General features: G+C 31.6%; 1 protein-coding gene across 1 annotated transcript in view; it reads left to right on the forward strand.

The window, feature by feature from the left end:
* Positions 1-19,613, forward strand: part of LOC143225579 (DENN domain-containing protein 5A-like) — an 88,975-nt gene that overhangs the window by 12,532 nt on the left and 56,830 nt on the right. The window contains 8 exon segments of the mRNA XM_076455277.1: positions 1,885-1,994; positions 3,910-4,080; positions 8,247-8,570; positions 8,572-8,623; positions 12,728-12,853; positions 15,258-15,442; positions 16,155-16,459; positions 16,461-16,498. Coding sequence (XP_076311392.1) covers positions 1,885-1,994; positions 3,910-4,080; positions 8,247-8,570; positions 8,572-8,623; positions 12,728-12,853; positions 15,258-15,442; positions 16,155-16,459; positions 16,461-16,498 — 1,311 coding nt within the window.

Raw genomic sequence — 19,613 nt, forward strand, 5'->3', positions numbered from 1 at the left:
GTTTTCATTAAGAGGTGTATTGTTGTTGATGCTGGCATGCTGATCTCATAAATTGAAGTTGTCATGCTTGTAGGACTCTGTCTTACCCCTTAGGCCCTGCTATACCACGACCTCCATGGCTGTTTTAACACCATCTACCAGATTGAAAGGGGGAGGGAATACTTTTGCCATTATCTTGTTTCTATTTTCCAAGGTCTCTTACATCTTGCTTTTCACTGCATCCCACTCTGTGATGAGTGCTGCCCAGAGAGGTGTGCTTTTATTCATTCAGTTTTGTACTAGCAACTATTTTGATCATGCATACTACTGGTTACAGCAAGCTCTGTAGAAATTAAGTGTTCTGTAACACCATCTAGGTACTTACTAGATAGTATTACCATATTATCAGGTAGTGCCACTCATGTACTATCATGAGGAAAGCTAAAGAGGATTCTACCTGTCTCTTCCAATTGTTCAATACACGGTCAGTTTGCTTTTAAAAATTTAGGGAACTTGGCCCACTCACTGCACTGTTTCCAGAGCATTGTTTGTCAGGACTCCCCAACACGCATTACCTCCTTAGGGAGTCCTTACTACACCCAGCTTACAGTCACAGGGGTGGTGGGCAAAGCCTTTTCCTCTAGAGTGTTAGGGTTTATTTCTCTACTAATGGAGAAAAGGGTAAAGTTGGGAGCCCTCCTACCTGGGTTTTTGGATGTTTTTTACAGATGTTGGTAGGAACAACACCAACCTTTGTGGAAGGAAGCATAATCATAATGGTAGTTCAGATTTGATGCAAAGCTATTTGGTTGAGGTCTTCATGGCTCTATTTTTTTTATCATAGTTAGTTTACTATGTTGTCCATGAAAGGAGGCCTGCTATCTTCTTATAATTCTGAACATAAAGTAGCTCCATCCCAGGTTCTTGGTTGAGCACAATGTTCCATGTACTCTATATAATTCCAGGAGCACTTGGTTGGACGCTGAGAATGAATGTTCGTTATTCCAGACTGGATGAGTTTTACATATATTTGGTGGAGCGAGGCATACACAGTCCTGTGATTCTAAGCCTGGAGTCTTTTCTTTCAAACTTCTTCAGGTGGAAATGAAAGTTTATCCACTTGGGTGTTGCTTCTTATAGTGATTTTAGTGGTCCATAATGCCTCAATCTGTAGCTACTTGTTGGGATACAATCAAAATTATATCTATATATAATACTGTGGTCCAATTGCCATCACTACCAACTTGGGATATAGGAACCAAGACTCCTTAATTCCAACCATGAGTTGTGGAACATTGGCTATCTGGTTGAGGCTGGGCTATAATGATGATTACTCATGTTACATTTCATTCTTTACACAGAAACTAGGTTTCATGTAAAGATCATACTTATTCTGGATGTACTGTGGTTCCCCCACTAATTTACCATTCTTATCTTGGTATACCCCTGTTTTGGAAGTTAACATTTTCCTAAACTGATGTATTTCCAATAGTGTGTAACTTCACTGGCTCTCTTCCACCATTCCTCCCCATTAAGAGCTGTTGTTACTGACTGGGACGGTACAAGTCTGAAAAACAAAACGATTATGTTATCTGAGTGAGGTGCTTATATACAGTACTAGCATAGAGGGCACATTGATTTTGGGTGGAGAGATTTGCAAATTAGATATTGCCAAGTGCATTTAAGTTTGATATAAAAGACTAAAGCAGGTGAGACCAATGCTAAGATAGGCAAAGCCTATGTTAAGTGGAAATAAGTGTTATTGGAAATACATTTTCAGTTTAGGAAAATGTTAACATCTATCAAATTTAACAAAACAGTCAATATTCACTATAAAGTTAATAATTTTATCAACCTCTGAGTATATACAGTTAAAACTGTAATATGATTTTTCTTTAATTGTAGGGGATAATCTGCACTGTACCCCTTTGGATAGGCCTTATAGAGCCAAAGTTTTGGCACACTACCCTGACAATGTGCCTTGGAACCCTTTTGATGAAAAAGCTGTTGGAATGGTAAGACACTATAATTGCACACTATCATTGTGAAAACAACTGAATAATAGTAAATACACAAAAATTAGATATTATATTAGCATGTATAGTAGGCTTAGCATGTGATGGCAAATTATGTAGATATGTATTTATTGAATAAATACTGTTGTCTAAATATTACGTTGCAACACCCTATTTCAGTGATAAATCATGTAACACTTTCATCACTGAAATTCCAGTTATTCTACAAATTATGAAAATAAAAGACACAAAAAAGGAAATTCTTTATCTTCATGATACAAACCTTTTACCCTCTTATTGCATACCTCAAATTTATGGATTTAAAAAAAAAAAAGTAGGTCTGGTCTGGGGGTGTACTGGAAACACTGGAAGTAGCCTTCCAGTATTATTATTATTATTATTTTTTTAACCTAGTGAAGTTAAACCCAAGGTGGCAGAGTTTGGAGCAGTTGATGAAATTGTCAATTTCAGCATTTGACATAATGTGGAAACACTAATGACAGCAAGTGTATCTTGGCTTCTTCAAATACTCTGTATGTTCCAGAGATTTGAATGGCATGTTGAAATACAGGAGTTAAGATCCAGTCATCCATTTATCTATTCTGCAAAGAATCTTCAAAGAGGATTACAGAAGTAAATAAGGTAGCAGAATAATAGAAGATCACTTCTGTAAGTCCAGTAAAGTCAAGATAACAAAGCATGGATTTCTTAATAACCACAAATATATTTTAATAGAAAATACAAATATTTTAAATCTGTTTTTCATTCTTTTCTACTCCAGAGAAGTTTCAGAAAAAATCAAGATTTCCTATTTTGTTTTTTAGGAAATAACATCATTATTCCTTGTTTCTTAGTTAAACCAGAAAATGCACAACCATATTTCTTACCCTGCAGAATAAGGAAAACCCTATGGAAAATGAATTTTAGAATCCATGTTGAAATGTACAGTTGAAGGCGGATTCATTAAGTAATGTAGATAGCTCAGAAGGTCTGACTGGTGGCAAAACCAGATATTTATTAGCAAACAGTGATGCCTTAGATAAATGCTTTAGAGTTGACAAAAATGAAGTAAATATTACAGCAATAAATGTATGTGTCAAAAGTGTTGGTCTGACCAGAATTTTTCATGACTTTATGGTGTAGAACAACAATTCATGCTAATGCTTCTTTCAGTACAACTTTACATAATTATAGTTGTTACAGTCAGGTTGTTTTAGATGAGTGTAAAGAGGTGAATATGTGCATTAGGAAGACTGGTATTTTTGCTGTTAGTTTTCATAAATTGTGTGCTACATGTATAATCTAGAATTATGTTAATTGAGAAGACTAAGATCATTCTGAAAGTAATACATCTTTGTAACAATATCCACCTATTTTCTGCTGTGACAGCAGTTTCAAAACCATGACAAGAATAACAATAAGTATAATAAGTGATTGGTACTGCAGCCTAGATACAAACAGTTGACCATCTTATGAGGATTACTATCAACATTGTAAAGAACAAGGATGGTGACAAACTGAATAAACCCAGTCAGTAGATTGTGGTTGTCTGGTCAGTGGCTTCACGTATCAGACTTTCGTTGTTTTACTCTAATTGAAATAAACATTTTAAGAGAGAGAGAGAGAAGGAAGAGACACAATTTATTAATAACTTGCAACTAGATCAGTTCAGTCTGCAAATGTTATTTAGAGTTAATGGTAACTGGCAAACATTTGCCAGTAGCCAAAAAAGTAAATTTTAGGCACGTAAGTGTGTATGATAATGTGTGGAGGAGTTCAGTTTAAATGCTAAACATGACTAAGGTACAAGTAAAATATTTTACATTTTGTGATCTGCAAATATTGTAGTTTTTGTTACTGTACATGGAGAAAATAAGTAAATTATTGTTATTTAATTTCTTTTAATCACCATCAGCTATGCCATCCTCGAGGCTTGTCTTTTAGGACACAGAGACATGCTCGTAGTTCATCTTTTCATTCATTTATTATCACTCGTGAAGATGGAACCCGAACCTATGGCCATGCCATTACTTTCTATGAAGAAGTTAGGGATAGACAGATTTGTGCTGCCATGCAAACACTACAGGTAATTTATAGCTTTTAACTCTAAAAATATCAAATTAGCCTAGTAAACCATCCTAATTAAGATAGCTTCTCTAGAAAGGTGTTTGAAATGCTGAGAAAATGTGTGCCATTAAAAAGTGCAAAGATATAATGTGTATGCATGTTTAAATTATTTTCACTAAACATTTCAATAAGTAAACATAAATTTTCTGAAGTTCCCCTACTCCTTTTATAGGCTTCATTAAGCAATATTCAATGAGTAAAATAAAATTATTTGATTCTGTTCTTTCTCAATTGCCCTGAAAAGAAAAGGAAGGAGCCATAATTTCTAACCCTTGTCATAAGCCTTGTCATAAAAAAGAATAACATTTTTTGTAGACTTTATACATACATTTTGAATAACAAAAAATTATAAACTACTTTACTGAAACTTCAAAAAGCACTGTAATTTATTAGGCTTTCTAACTAAATTGTATTTCAGTCTAAAAATGTCCAATTTATGTTCAAATTACATAGCAGAAATGTATAGCTTTTGATTGGTTATAGTTATTGGTATACAAAAATATGAATAGATAACACCATGTTACAAAATTTTTACTTTTTCTTGTTCTTGGGCAGAAAGTGTTATTTCCCAATTGCCTATACCTAAAGTAAATGGAAAAGACCTGTTTTTCTTTCAAACTTTGCTTTTGTGACCTGGGAGCATATAATGAAAACATGGTGGGAAACTATTTGGGGGCTGATACGTGAAAGTGATCTACATTACAGTCACAAATCTCGAAAAACTACTCACTTTTAAACATGTTTTTATAACTTTAATATAAATACATGTAAATATTGGTTCATATGCTGTTTTATTTAGACCTTATGCAAATGAAAATGTGCAAATTTGCCTGTTTTTACATAGAAAATAGGTTAATTTCTAAATTTCATTATCCAGGTCACAAAAGCAAAGTTTGAAGGGAATAATGGCCATTTTCTGTACTTTTACAACATAATCAATTAAGAAATAGCACATACTATCCAGGAACAAAATTTGTGTTACATGATGTAATTCTTCTCAAATGATGAAGTGTAGGTGGAGCAAATATGATGGATTAACTAAATATTGAGGTATCTCAGTATGTAGAAGAGATAGGATGTTCTTATTTTATATTCTAGCTTACCAGTATTGGAAATGTTTATGTTCTAATTTGTAAGAAACTATAGACATTGTAAAATTTGTTATCTAACCAAATCCAGCAGGCAACATCCAAAAATCAATATTTACACTTTTTTGAAATATTATGTACAGTTTGATGCCAAACTTTATTGATATACATTTATAACATAATAACTGAACAAAATTTTGAATGTAAGTCTACAAACATGATGACATGCCCTCTGACCCTTACCAATGTCCATAAGGTTAATGGTTTTCCTATTACTGTCATGATTTTTTCTTCCTGGCCATCATATGCTATTTCATTTTTTCATCTCCTTGCTTCTCTCTGTTCTTCTACCCTTCCAATAGGGATGTGGCATCTCTGCACACTTACCCTTCTTTCTTTTGAATCTTTAGCCTTTTGCTTCTTGTATCATCTCTCAATAATAAAAAAAAAAACAACCTTTTTTCCTCCTCCTTTTTGAATGTGGTCATCAACATTGTAATGTATGTCATTGATTCTTCCTGCATTCTTTTCTATTGCTCCTATATTCTTCTCTATCTTGATTGCACTTTTCTCCTTAAACCATTTGTAGCATGTTTAGGAGACAGTGCATTCAGTGCTGTAACTTTCCCATCTCTTTCTCACCTTTATTCTCACTCTGATCCTGATTGCCTGCTCTGTTTTGTCAGTGTGGTCTGTTATTATTTGGCCCATACCACCCCTTTTCATGGTTCCCATTCCCATATTTTCACTCATTGAAATTCCTTCCCTCTTTCACCAGTGATATTTTTCCCACTACCTGTTGTGGATGGCTTTGGCAACTTATGCTTGTGCTATATTCTTTGTTGAGTGAGGGTGTTTGTCAGTTCTTTCAGGTGAACTCTCATAAAATCAACACATTACTTTCTTTCTCCTTGACTGTTCCTCTTATTTTTTGTTGGAAGAGATTTTTCAGGCTGCCATGTGGAAAACCTCTCACTTTCATCACACAATGTCTTCATCATCTGGCTCTTTCTTCTTCATCAGGATACAAGCTACCTCCAGTTGCCATTGTACATGCGTCATGCTTGTGATTGAGTTTTTTTTTACTTTTCATCTTTGCTTACCAGAGTCCCTCTCATACCTCGCTAGATCCAACTTAGTGCAAATGTTGCATGCAGAGTATTGTTATTTTAAGTACATAATTAGTGAAGGGTCTTCAAGTCATGATATAGTGCTCTCTTAAGAAATGGGGTGTTCTGCAAAACTGCATGAAGTCTCCTTACATTGCATAATTTCCTAAACAAGGCTAACATGAACAAAGCAGGAAATGGATAGTTGTCTATCCTCCATGCCTAGTTGAATAAACTGATGCTGGGATTCTTTTAAAAACATGGATTTTATAGTCACTAATTGCATTGTTTTATGATGTTGCATTGCTTTGGGCTCTCCAGTGTAATCCCCTTTTTTTCTTCTAGTGGAGAATGGGATCCTAATCTCTTGTCACTTCGTAGTTACTGAGGTGGTGAACCATGAAGGATTCCTCCTGAATATAACCAGTTCCACTGAGTATAGAACAGCACAGTGGTGTTTGTTGGTTTTAAATGATAGGGACCTTCCTCCTGTGGTAGACTGGACAAAAAGTACCTGATGCTACATGGTTTTGAACTTGAGTTCACCAACTATGTACAGTTCACCCCTTCAACTGGACTTCCTCATCTTACCACTGCTGAGATATCAGGTTTCTTGGTGGTCTGATGTTGGATAGGTGCTGGAAAAGTAACATAAGCCCTCACTAATTAGGATGGTGGACCTTCCTCTTGTCACCAACCAGACAGAAATATGGATTTTGGTTTTGGACTATACTTATTTTCTGTCTGACTTAACAACATATCTCCAATTTGAGTAAAAAGTGTACCATGGTACAGATGAAGTGCAGTGTCTCAATGCTGTACCCCTATACTGTTCCATTGTGTAGGGTGTGGCACTCTATCATTTCCTTTCTGGTGCACTTCCTCTGGGGGGATCTCCTTGGTATCTTTTGCATCAGTTCCTTTATCACTTCAATGGAGGCTTCTAGCGACATGTTAGAGGAGGTAAAGTATTGTATTGAAAGTTAATATTTTCCAACACTGAACTTCAATATATTTCCAATAGATACCTTCATCTTCTCGCACTTCCCAACCATCCTCCCCACTTCTGGTGAGCCTCTTCTTGTCTTATCTCAAAACAATGGTTGAACAATCAGTATAGAAAGTGTCAGATGGATTAGGAGGGTGTGTTGCACTCATTTTGGTGAAGGGCTGTTGTCTGTATAGAAAAGGACAGAAATATCTTCTGGAAATGCATGTTTTTAGATGAGACTTTTAGGGCTGGTAGTAAGTGAAAATTGTATGTTTAGAGGACAGCATTGAATTGAGAAATCTGTCTGTGAGAGGAAGTATCTTTTGGAAATACAATTTCATCATTGAAAAATGCTAACTTTTCTGTTAGAATTTGGAATAATTCTAGAAAGATGAAAAATCTGATTTAGTTTTATTCTGTATTTTATTATAATGGTTACAAGATCAGTCAAATTATTGATGGAATCCATATAGAGTTAAATAGTTAAATGTAAAATTTAACTGGAAGAATATTTGATATTTGTTGAGTGGTTACACAAGTGTCATTTGCAGATAGAGAAAAGTATTTCTAATCTTAAAAAATGAAAATCACTTTGCATCCACAGTACTCAACACTGACAAATTTTGAATACAAAATAGTTATTAAAAATATTTTTTGTATTCAAGTAAGACTTGTTTACTGAACTGAAAATATTACAAATTTTGGGAGATAAATCTACCATCTGAAAGTTATAGTATGGAATTTCTGGTGTTTAATCTGAGACTATAAAGTCAGTGTAATCCTCTGATTGTGTATTTCCAGGAATACTATGTGAAATTTTGTTTTGCTGCAGTGAAAAAAGTTAATGAATTTGTGTAAAATAACAAATGTTTCATGCTTTCACTGTGTTTATAGAAGAACTTTACATCTAAATGTGTCTTTTTTTTTTGTTTTTAAGGCAATGCATCTTACAGAACTCAGTAGCAGTAGAGCTCAAGCAGTATTGGTGAATGGTGATTCTGGAGGTACTCATTCTTTACCTCGCTCCTTTAAACTAGGATCTCGACAACATTCTGCAAAGGACTCATTGTACGATGTTATAAGAGACACCCTTTATGTTACCAAGTGTATTTGTCTTATAACTCAATTACCTATAATTGTGGCATGCAGGAGGTTTCTTGAAGGTCTTTATAGTCTTGTGACATCACAAGATCCACCACAATTACCACTAGAGTGTTATGTGTATAATATCTTGTATGAGGTACCACTGCCACCACCTGGCCCGAAGTCTTAAATTTTCTTGCTATGGTCAATCAGTCATGTGCCAAAGACCAGGTGAGTAAAATTTTCATGTGTTTGCTGTCTGGTTAAATAAAACAGGCCTGTGAATTTAAACTTCATAAAAATGGATTTTCCATGATTCAGCTACACAGATTTTAAAAATAATAATAATTTTTTCTTTCTTCTGAGAATTTTTTTACAAATTAGAAAAAAAAAACACTTATCAAAGTACTGTTTTGTTTATTTACCACAATGAACATTTTTCGTTATTTTGTTTGGGTTCTAGAATGATCAATAAGAGATTGGTCCAAAGAAATCTACAGCCAGTGGTTGTCAACATTTTAAGCATAACAAAATATTAACCATTTTAAATGAAAGTGATTCACTTATGTGCAAGTGTATAGGCCATTTTGTGAAAAAGCTGTACACAATGGAGGAAAATGAATATCAATTTTTGGATTCAGCTTAAAGAAATTACTGTAGAACATACGAACATTTAAAGTGAATAAAACTGTCATAGACCTGTGTAATTCACCATTACCATGTGTTATGTTTGTTGACGCTCATTTCATGATAACAGATTAATCTGTCACTGAGAAAGACTGAAATGCTAACTGCATATTAAGTTTCATTTAATACAAGTAACTTTCTTCTATGTTCAAAAATAACATGGAAAACTAAGTTGCTGTTTTGCTGCATTTTCTTAAAATTTGGAAACGTTATGAATGTTTAAGCCATGAATGTATTTGAATGTTTGAATTTGTAATCTTTCAATTTTTATGACTTTTTAAACAATTTTTTTGTTATTCTGATTGTTTTCTTCTTTTTTTTTTAGGTTTTCTCCTAACTCACAGTAATTTATTTTAGGTTTTTGTGTGCCATTCAAAATATTAAAATCCTTTTGATTTTAGGAGAAAAATTTAGAGTAGTTCAGTGTTATTACTTACTTTAAGACTTCAGAATATTAATGTTCACTTTTAATCATTAAATTTTTCTTATTTTTCAGTATTTTATGAGTTTAATTGTTTTTTTTATACAGAAGTTCATCTATGAGATAGAAATTGTAAAAATTTTCATAATCTGCAAATATGTTTCCTGTTTAATTTTGTTAACTTGTGTTAAATTGTTTAACTCTGTTTTTTGTTGATTAATGAAATATATCTATTAGTTTTCTGTTTTGGATCTGAATTATTTTTCAAACTACAAATAGCACAGACATATGATTTCATTTAAGCACAGTTATGGGGAAGTTGAGAAAAGTTAAGATACAGAGCAGAGCTTAGAAAAATCTGCAGGTTATATATATTATATATATATATGTGTGTGTGTGTGTGTGTGTGTGTGTGTGTGTGTGTTGTTAGTAGGTGAATGGTAATTTTACCTTTATGTTTAAATTTTGTCCAACAATTTTCTTAATACCTGCACATACATTTACCATTTAATCTATGTATGCAGTATTATGAAGAAACTTTGAATAAAACATGCTGTACTTAATAACTAATTTTTAAGTTTTTTTTTTTTATCTAACTAATTGTATTAATAATTTGTGATTATTTGCAATTCCACTTTATTTAAACTGTTGTACAACATAGTAATCTGATTCTCAGAAGTAACTGGCACTAACATTTTACTTGACCTTGTGTATTTTATAAGTTCATTAAGGTAACAATTTTCTGGTCACTAATGAATCAGTGACTAATGATGTTTAAAGAAGTGTTCAATTTAGCTTTAAACTCTTTGCCTGCACCAGTGCTTGGTTTTTTTTACTAAGTATCAAGGCAAGTTATAAAATACAGAATTAAATGACCATCTTTTACTATTTGCTAAGGCATTTAGTATTTACTTAGGTAAATAATCATATGCACAAAATTGTTATTCACCCATGACACGCATGTGTTTGTATAATGGAAATAATTACAGAAACACACAAGTGATACACTTACAAGAATTAGAAACAATAAGTAACCACAAATAGATAATTATATTTAGTATTTATACAAAAAGTTAACAAAGGAAGTATGTGAGAAAAGTAAACAAGTTGTACAATGTTAGTGTTTTGTATGAGTCTTTTTTTTTCTTTCCTCTCAGAACACTATATCTTGTTTTCATACTACCATACACTATATCAGTAAATGATTATGGATTGCAGAGGTGCCAACCATTACGATTTGAGTGTAATCATTACGATTTTGGTGTATACATTACGACTATACGCTCATACAGACAAATATTACGACTTGTTGCAACTCCCAAATTATTGTATATTATATAGGCCTACACAATAAAGTGATAAATTGTTCCCTCAGGGCTTGAAAGGGGTGAAAAGAAAATTTCTAGTGAGATACAAATTTTGATAATAAATAAAAGACATAGTCCAAATGGCTACTTGCGATAATCATGTTTGTGCTTGAAATAATAAAAAATATTTGTATCTCCAATGTCTACCAATAGTTTAAGTGTGGTGCTTCTCTGTACTAGGTACGTGGGGGAATCCATAGTTACGTCATTAGTGCTTGTCAGCCAATCAGCGCTCACGTAGATGGGTATTTCTCGTTTTCTAAGCGGCATAGAAATACCAATGCGATCATTCACAAGATGGAAAAAAAGAGGCCTCATTCCTCAGATTGTCTTGTTTCTGGCAAATCTAAAAGGACTAAAACTGTGAATCAAAAATTTAGGAAAGAGTATAATGCAAAATACCTGGTCATTGCATCAAAAGTCAGTGACAGTCATGTGTTTTGTACAGTTTGTCACATCGACTTGTTTTCTGTGGCGCATGGTGGGATAAACAATTGTTCCAGACATACAAAATCGGCATCTCACCAACAAAAGGCTGAGGCAAAGACAAAAATGATGCAGATAACGATATTTATGAGTAAGAATTCAGAATATGAAAAAGAATTTCAACATAATTTTTTTTATTTATTTATTAAATACACAAAACACAGTTATAAATGAGCAATTTATAGCAATAATAAATAATAATAAAAATAATAATAAACAGCTTAGAGACATTGATCAGGCCTAGTAGCTGCAAATGTTAAAGGGCTCTGTCAACAATCATTATGTTCAGTCATTTGAAATAGTTGGCATCTCTGGGATTGTTCAAAATGCCCTGTATTTATTACTGTTCAATGCTCAATTAAGTTGTTTGGCTCTTGGTTTCATATAAGCCATACAGCCTCAGAAATGTTAATGAGATTTTGTGGAGGCCAAGCCATAATATGATGCACCATCAGCTTTCTTACCATCAGTAGATTGTTTCACTACCTCTGTTGTGTGCTTGTTATGATTTTTTTTGTTTGAAGATGAATTCCTGTTCATTTATTGGTATTTCTGAGGGAATGGGATGATGGATAAGAACTTGCAGTCAGTTTTGCAAATCAACATCATTTGCTGAGGTTAAATTTGTTGCCTTTCTGTGGCTTACAAGTAGTAGAATTTCATAGTTAAATGACAACAAAATGTCAAATTTACTCTTGAAATGGACCCCGTCACCTTCATATGTCTTTTAATTTTTTTCCTTTGGGGGGAAAGAGTAAGGAAACAAATAAACTTTGTGAACTGTGTCAAGAAGAAAACAAAACTGGGTTTCAGATGATGTATGAATAATTTTGAAAACTTAGAGGCAGAAAAATAAAATAAAAATGTGAAAACTTCAATATTGCAGTTTTTATCATCAACTTCAATAATCTTTTGTTCTGAAACAATTTTAACCAAAAAATAAGATTTAAAATTATTTTAACTCCTTGCATTTCTGTTTTTTGTATTGTTTTCTAAAATTTACAGGGTTAAAATTATAATTTTGTATTATTTCTTTATCCCAGACAATAATTAATAAAACTTATACTAAAAGAAAGTTTAAAACCTCAATATTTCAGGTATAATTTTATTTCAGAAAAAGTTTATGAGGAAACATCAATCACAATTTTTCAAAATCTGATGTTGCACACTTTATCCAGGTAATATCTGGTATACATGAATTGGAAAGAGTTAAGGATTTTGAAAAAAAAAAGAGGGGAGGTTTATGAATAATGAAAACATGAGGTTTGTACCTCTTGTAGTAATACTACAAATTTCTTTAAAGTTGTATTTTGTTTTCTTATAATAGTCCCAGACAGTCACATAATATTTCTATTATTTTTTCTTAACCTGCAGGTGCTGGTGAATTGCCTCTGTTTGAATACTCCTTACGGGAATTTTTTTACATATTAGGTGTGGTCAATGCAGTTAAACTTTTTTCTTGTGTGTTATTAGAAAACCAAGTATTACTTTGTTCCCAAGGTAAGATATTTGTTCTTGGTATTACAGCCAACATTAAATACTGATGTAAAAAAAACAACAAAAAACATGCACCATGGAACTGTACATACTATAACTTTTAATGTAGGGTATTTATTTTTGTGAAATGTGGCAAGCTTTTAGTCAAATTATAATTCTTTTTTCTTGCACAAAATTCAGATTTTTAATGAAGTATTTTGATAAAAAATTTGTTTGTGAACTTTACAGTTTTCACATTTCTTTTATGTAACATCTGGATCCTCCTAAGTGAATACTAAAATGTTTTTCATTAAAATTATGTACTTGACCTGCTATTTTTTCTACTCTAACACTGTACATGCTGAGTCCACTTGACTGAACTTGTAACTACCACAACAAATATGAAATAAATTTAAAATACACTTTTTTCAAGAGTGTGTGCATATTGTTACAGAGAAATACACACTATTTGTTCTTACAGCCAAACCTAATGTTATTGAAGTTTTTCAGTCTTCTAGGTTTATTGACTTACAGCCATCTTATATTACTGTCAAAGTGAATTATTACAGCTGATAAGCTTTGTGTAAACATATTAAGCTACTAGCACTTCAGTCAAAGTAGCATGCTGAAATTGAATCATATGCTCATGATATGGAATATTTTTTTATTTAATGTTTTTATTTAATTCTATGTATGTAATCTAATAAGTTTCTAATTTTGAAATTTTAGTTACTTTTATAACATTCAATAAGAAATATATATAAACAAAAAGTATATTAATATATATATGTTGATCTTGTACTTTTTTCTCTTGGAATCTTTATGAAAGCTAACCCTGTTTTTTGTATAGATGTTCTCATTTCTTTACTTAATTTTTATTTATTTTCAATATGCAATTCAGCACACAAAGTATTAACATGCAACAGAAAAACAACAATGTGCTAAACCTATTATAATTTTACTGTTTTTCCAATCAAGCTGTATATACATTAAAATATTTTCCTTACTTGGTAAAGGCAATCTCAGCAATAGCAAGCTATGAACTGAATATAGAATAACTCAAAACTGATCATGAGAATGAGCTAACCCCCATAAGAAAAGCTGTAAATTAAAATTTTTAATTCTGTTAGTTGTAAATAATGCAGTAAGAAATGTCAGAGAGAATTATTCATATTTTTAAAGACAACATAATAGGGTGGAGGACATGGCATGTGAGTTTCAGTTTATAGCACATAATCCACTAAAGCAACAGAGAAGGATGCTATAAGTATTTATTTTAGCTCAAAGTTGCCTAAGTTATAAGTATATAAATGTTAAGAAACTTAAAAAAATAATGTAGAGGTGAAAAGAAATTTAAAATATTCAACTTGGAGCAAGAAAGTATCACATGATACATAAAAGGTAAGAAATTAAAAGTTATTATACAATAACATTTGAATTATAAATCATATTTTGATTCTAACTTTATTGACATACATTAATAATAAAGTAGTTTGATTAAATTTTGAGTGTAACTCTTAATAAAATAAAACAGTTTTGACATTTTGTTCTTTGACCTATCCATTTGTAGAATTTTAGTTTTCATGATGTCACAAAAACCCTATAACCTGAGCACTTTCTAAAGGTGTACCTTTTTTAGTTCAGGGAATTCCCAGTTTGCCCCTGAAGAAGAATGGTCTGCCTTTCTGAAGTGCTCAGGTTAAGGAGCCAATTGAATGTATTCATGAAGAGTACACTTGTTTTGTAATTTTATATAACATGTTTAAGGCACTGATAGTAATTATTTCATTCATAAAATAATTTAAAAAAGAATATTCTTCTCTGTGTTGCTAAGAACTGAATTTTGTTCTTCTCTTACACCCATTCTTTCTTCCTTCCTTCCCAACTAAATCTTTGCCCCCTCCCTTTCCAAATAACAAATCCTAGAAATGTCACTGTTGACTCTATGCTGTAGATTTTCATAATGTTTTGCATTATATGTTGCACTAACTAAATGAAGCTAGTCCCTTAATATTTTTTTGCCATGTAATATCTTTCTGTGAATAGCAAATAATTTCCAATGGATTTTGTAAAATTTAACATAATTCATTTTTCATTAGTTTCAGTTGTTTCTTTCAGTATTTAAATTAGTTGGTATATATCCATATTCAAATTGACATTCAGTTTATTTCATATTTACTACATCAGATTCATACATTATCATGTTGTTTATTTATAATGTTTTAGGGTTTTCAAACCATATTTTAGCCTTAAAAGACTTAGTTGTGTAGACTTTGTTATTTATGTCCTTATTGGCACTAAGATTTTTTCCAGTTTTTAAAGTGGAATATATAGTATATTTTCCAATTTATCAATTATGTTAAAATTTACAATTCAGTGATTATTGTAGATAATTGTATATGTTTTTTTTTCCATTTACGTCTTTCAGAATACCACAAGTTGATGTTAGTGGCTGAGTGTGTTTCAATACTGTTGTTCCCTTTTACATGGCAACATGTGTATGTACCTATTCTTCCTGCCTCTCTTCAGCATTTTCTGGATGCTCCAGTTCCTTATGTCATGGGATTACAGCATAGCACAGAAGATAAATCACAACTATGTATACCTGGAGAGGTCAATTATTGTTTTTGATCTGAATTTTATATATTCTTTTACTGAGCAAAAATTATCTTTTTTAGAATTGATGAAATCCTTTTTTTTCAGATTGTGCTCTATAAATTAATTTTTATGTTAGACAACTTTTTCATACTTTGTTGCTAAATTTGAATTTCTTCTATGATGCAGTATTTTTAAATGTTTTCACACATATAATTTTGTTATGAAAAAAAGAAAAGAATTGAATGGTGTTATGGACTCTGTTTTTGTTTTGCAACTTTGCTCTAGTGGAAAACCTAATATGATAACCTAACATAACTGCTTATGAGACTTTTTTGGTATACTTCTCTTTAAGACACAGTTTTTTAAAATATCGATGGCAAATATAGCTACACTAAGAAAAACAGAACTGCAAAATTTTATTTAGAATTATTATACATTCAAATTATATTTGATTATACAAGAATTATTACCAGAAATGTTTTAGGTTGATCAAAGTAGACACTAAGTATATTTAAAAAGTCAAGTGTGCCTATAGTTAAGTGAAGTTTTAGCACTCTTCTAGGAACATGAGAAATACTCTGAACAGTATTGTGCAATTGGAAAAAAGCACTTGATAAATATGTTTTGTTGTTGTTGAAAAAAACATGAAAACGTTTTGTTAAACATTTCTCATTTGTATACTTTATTTACTGTGATCATTTAATTAGTTTCTTTATTTCTTTTATAGGCAAACTTGTGTTTTGTTGACATTGATAACCAGAACTTAGAAGTACCTGAAGATACTCCAACATTACCATATGAAACAAATTTAATAGGTGAAATATGTGATATATTTGATAAATTTGGTATTCCTCAGCCAGCAAAAGGTTTAGATAGAAACTTAAATGAAAGAGTTTCACACAGACAACAACATTCTCGGAAACTTTCATGGAGTTTTGAGAGTGGAGACTCTGGAATGAGCAGTTCAGACAACAGTGCTCGTAGCTCTTATACCAGTTTAGTCAGCACTCATAGTCATATTCTTCAGCAGAGCAGCCTTACAAAGGATAACAGCTATAGCAAAAAGAACAGGTAGTTATTTTAATTTCAAGAAATTGTGTATTTAAGTTATACCTTCTTGCACATGTTTTTATGAAAGAAATTTTCTAGTATTGGAAAATATTTTAATTTGCACTTGATAAAAGTTTTCAGACAATTTAGCTGTTATGTGTAAAATTTATAGCTCAATGAAAATATATTTTATAAACTAGCAAGTCATTATAATCATGTAGTGTAGTAAGTATTGAGTTAGTTTGACTTCTTTACACAGCTAGAAAGTGCTTGTTGCAGGATTAATTTCTGGAATGTTAAAAAATTTATAGAAATCAACTGTTAAACTGTACAGAAGAAGGGTTATTTAAAGATCTTAAGAGAGTCATAGAAAAGTTCAAGAAATATAGCAAACATTAACGTATTATTCTCACATGAGGTTGAAATTTATATCTTTAGCTTGTTTTTGTTGGAACTACCATTTGCTTAGTATTATAAATATATTCTGGTAGTTTTTATTTGCATGTCTTGGAGAAAAAATTAATTTATCAAAATCTTTTGGTGCATTTTTTGAGAATGTGATCTGAACATTTCTTACTTGAGAAATCAGTATCAAGATGATTAAGTAGTCATTTTTCTTTTTTGTTAGATATGCAGTAATCTCCCAATTTTCTATGTAAATAAGAAATTTCAATAGCTCTCAAACATGCATAATTTAACCCACAGACACTTTTGCTTGGACTGGAAAGTTTTGCATGAAACAAACTACTGCTAATATCATTTATTTACTCTACAATGATGTGAACATTGTAGTTCTTCCTCTGTTCAATCACATTAAAACTTTTCTTATAGCTGTGTTTCATTATTTAATGACCAAACCACTTATGTAGACATATAAAGTTGGCAACCATAGTCTGTACAAGAACTAAGAAAAATACAAGGGAAAATTTGAAAAATAAGAAATGGATAATATACTTACTTGGGATTGGAAATTTCTTAGCAGAAAGTAGTTATTCATTAGGATGGAGCAGAATAGTTCTTAAAAAAATCAACTAGTATATTTTTTACAGATGAAACTCCTTGAAGCTGTGCAGAAATGAACACCTGAACTTTTTTCCATTTTTCATGAAATATTTTAAGTATATGTTAAAAATGAAATAAGATGTCAATTAAAAGTTATTTTTGAGTTAAAATTCTTGATATAGAGTGTACGATGATTTAGAATTAAATTACCTTTTTAATTCTGAGTTATTGTACTTGAAAATATGTTGCACACAACAACTTACAAAACCCTAAACAAGCTGAAAACATTATTAATAGTATTTTTTTTCTCCCTAGAAATTCTGAAGAGATTACTAAAATATTACTTCATGACATTTATTATAAATCAAAAAATTACTTAACAGCAATTAATAGAACAGGATGTAGTGAAATAAATATTGGTAAAGCTTAACATGTTCTTTATGTATTTGAAGTGATCAATTGCACATTTATAAACAGAACATACACAACTATATTTAAGGAAATTAAGCATGTGGATACTATAGAAGTGTATTTAACATACAAAATTCAGTCAATTTCACAGCATGTGCCACTTCACATGTCAGAGATATAGGATAATAAAATTGTCATGTGTATAAAGTTATTATTCCAAAACATACATACTTTATCTCACACTACATCTGTTACACAACTATTACGGTTTCCTTCCATTGCCTATCTGTTATTTTTGACTTTTTCTCACTTGCTCCAGTCTTTTATTTACCACATAATTACCCTTGGCAATATCTGTCTCATGATACACTCCACCTATGTCAATGCACCCTCTATTCTGGTACTGTATATAAGCACTCATTCATATAATGTTATTACTTTTTATCAACAAAGCATTCACTAATCTGTTTCCCTGAACTATGTCCATTGGAGATATGTTTTGAGTATTCTTCAAGTTGATAAAGAATACTGCTTTGTGGGTGTTCTCCTTGTGATTACACAGTTCTGAGTTTGAGAGATGCTATAACCTGCTTTAACTTCCACCAAGCACAAATTCAAGAAAGTAAAGTGTGGTGTTACAAACCTAATAATTATACTTTGCAAACATAACACATTGTCTGTTTAAATTGCCAAATAAAGTCAGTCTGTTACTGAAAAATTTTTAGTCTATCTCGGGTAAAGCTGCAAATAGTTCAACTTATGAACTTGATAATGTAAACTACTCAAGTCAACATTTCATAATCTTAAAGTTTGCAGTTAAGGAAGGCTACAATGTTAACATTCTCTGGATCTAGTGAGGCCTGCTAGCATTTAAGATAAACTGCACTATTAAACATCATTTTTGCACAGGTGCTGGTTGTTGAAATTTCCAGATATTTGTGTGCAAGTCCACTAAGTTGTTCATATGTATCTTCCCAAAATCTCAAAAGGTTGACTTTTAGATCCAGAGATTGAGTAGCAATGTATCTTGTAACTTCCTTTTCAGCAGTCATTTCAGGAGATTTCTCCTTTGTGGACACTTTCTCTTTTGAATACACTAAAGTATCTTAAAATCAACATTTGTCTTTTTTTATTATAATTATTTTGTTTTTGTAGTTCTTAAATACTGTGAGTTTTGGTATTACATGAAGATGTCCTTATTCCAGAGGACTGACTTTTGTCATTCTCCTTTAATGACTGAGTGTTGTGTGTAAACAATACAATAACATAATATTTTATCATATTATACACTTTCTATTCTCATATTCTTTGAAGAATGGCATATTTAGGTCTGGTATTTAGAAAGCATGCTTTCATCAGAAGACTAACAGCAGCAGTTCATGTGTAACTATCTATCTTCAAGAATCTCGAGCATTGCTTACTTAATCTTTATTGTCACCCACGAATTGCCTTTTGCTAGTTTTTGCAGAATGTCAACAAAAGCAGCAGATTTATAACTGTATTCATGATTCTCAAGCATTGGTTTTTTTAATCCACATCACTTCTGAGTCACCTCTGTTTGTACTAGGAGGGATAAGGGGTTTAACTGGTGAATTGTAGGTAATAAAGTTAATATGGCTATATGAGAGAAACTACTGTATTATTGTGTTCTGCAAAAGGATCCAAAATGTTAACCTGCTTTTTCACATTAAAAAAAACGTTTTGTAATGATTTGTAATTCTGA

The sequence above is a fragment of the Tachypleus tridentatus genome, chromosome 9 (assembly GCF_004210375.1).
Source record: "Tachypleus tridentatus isolate NWPU-2018 chromosome 9, ASM421037v1, whole genome shotgun sequence".
NCBI lineage: Eukaryota > Metazoa > Arthropoda > Merostomata > Xiphosura > Limulidae > Tachypleus > Tachypleus tridentatus.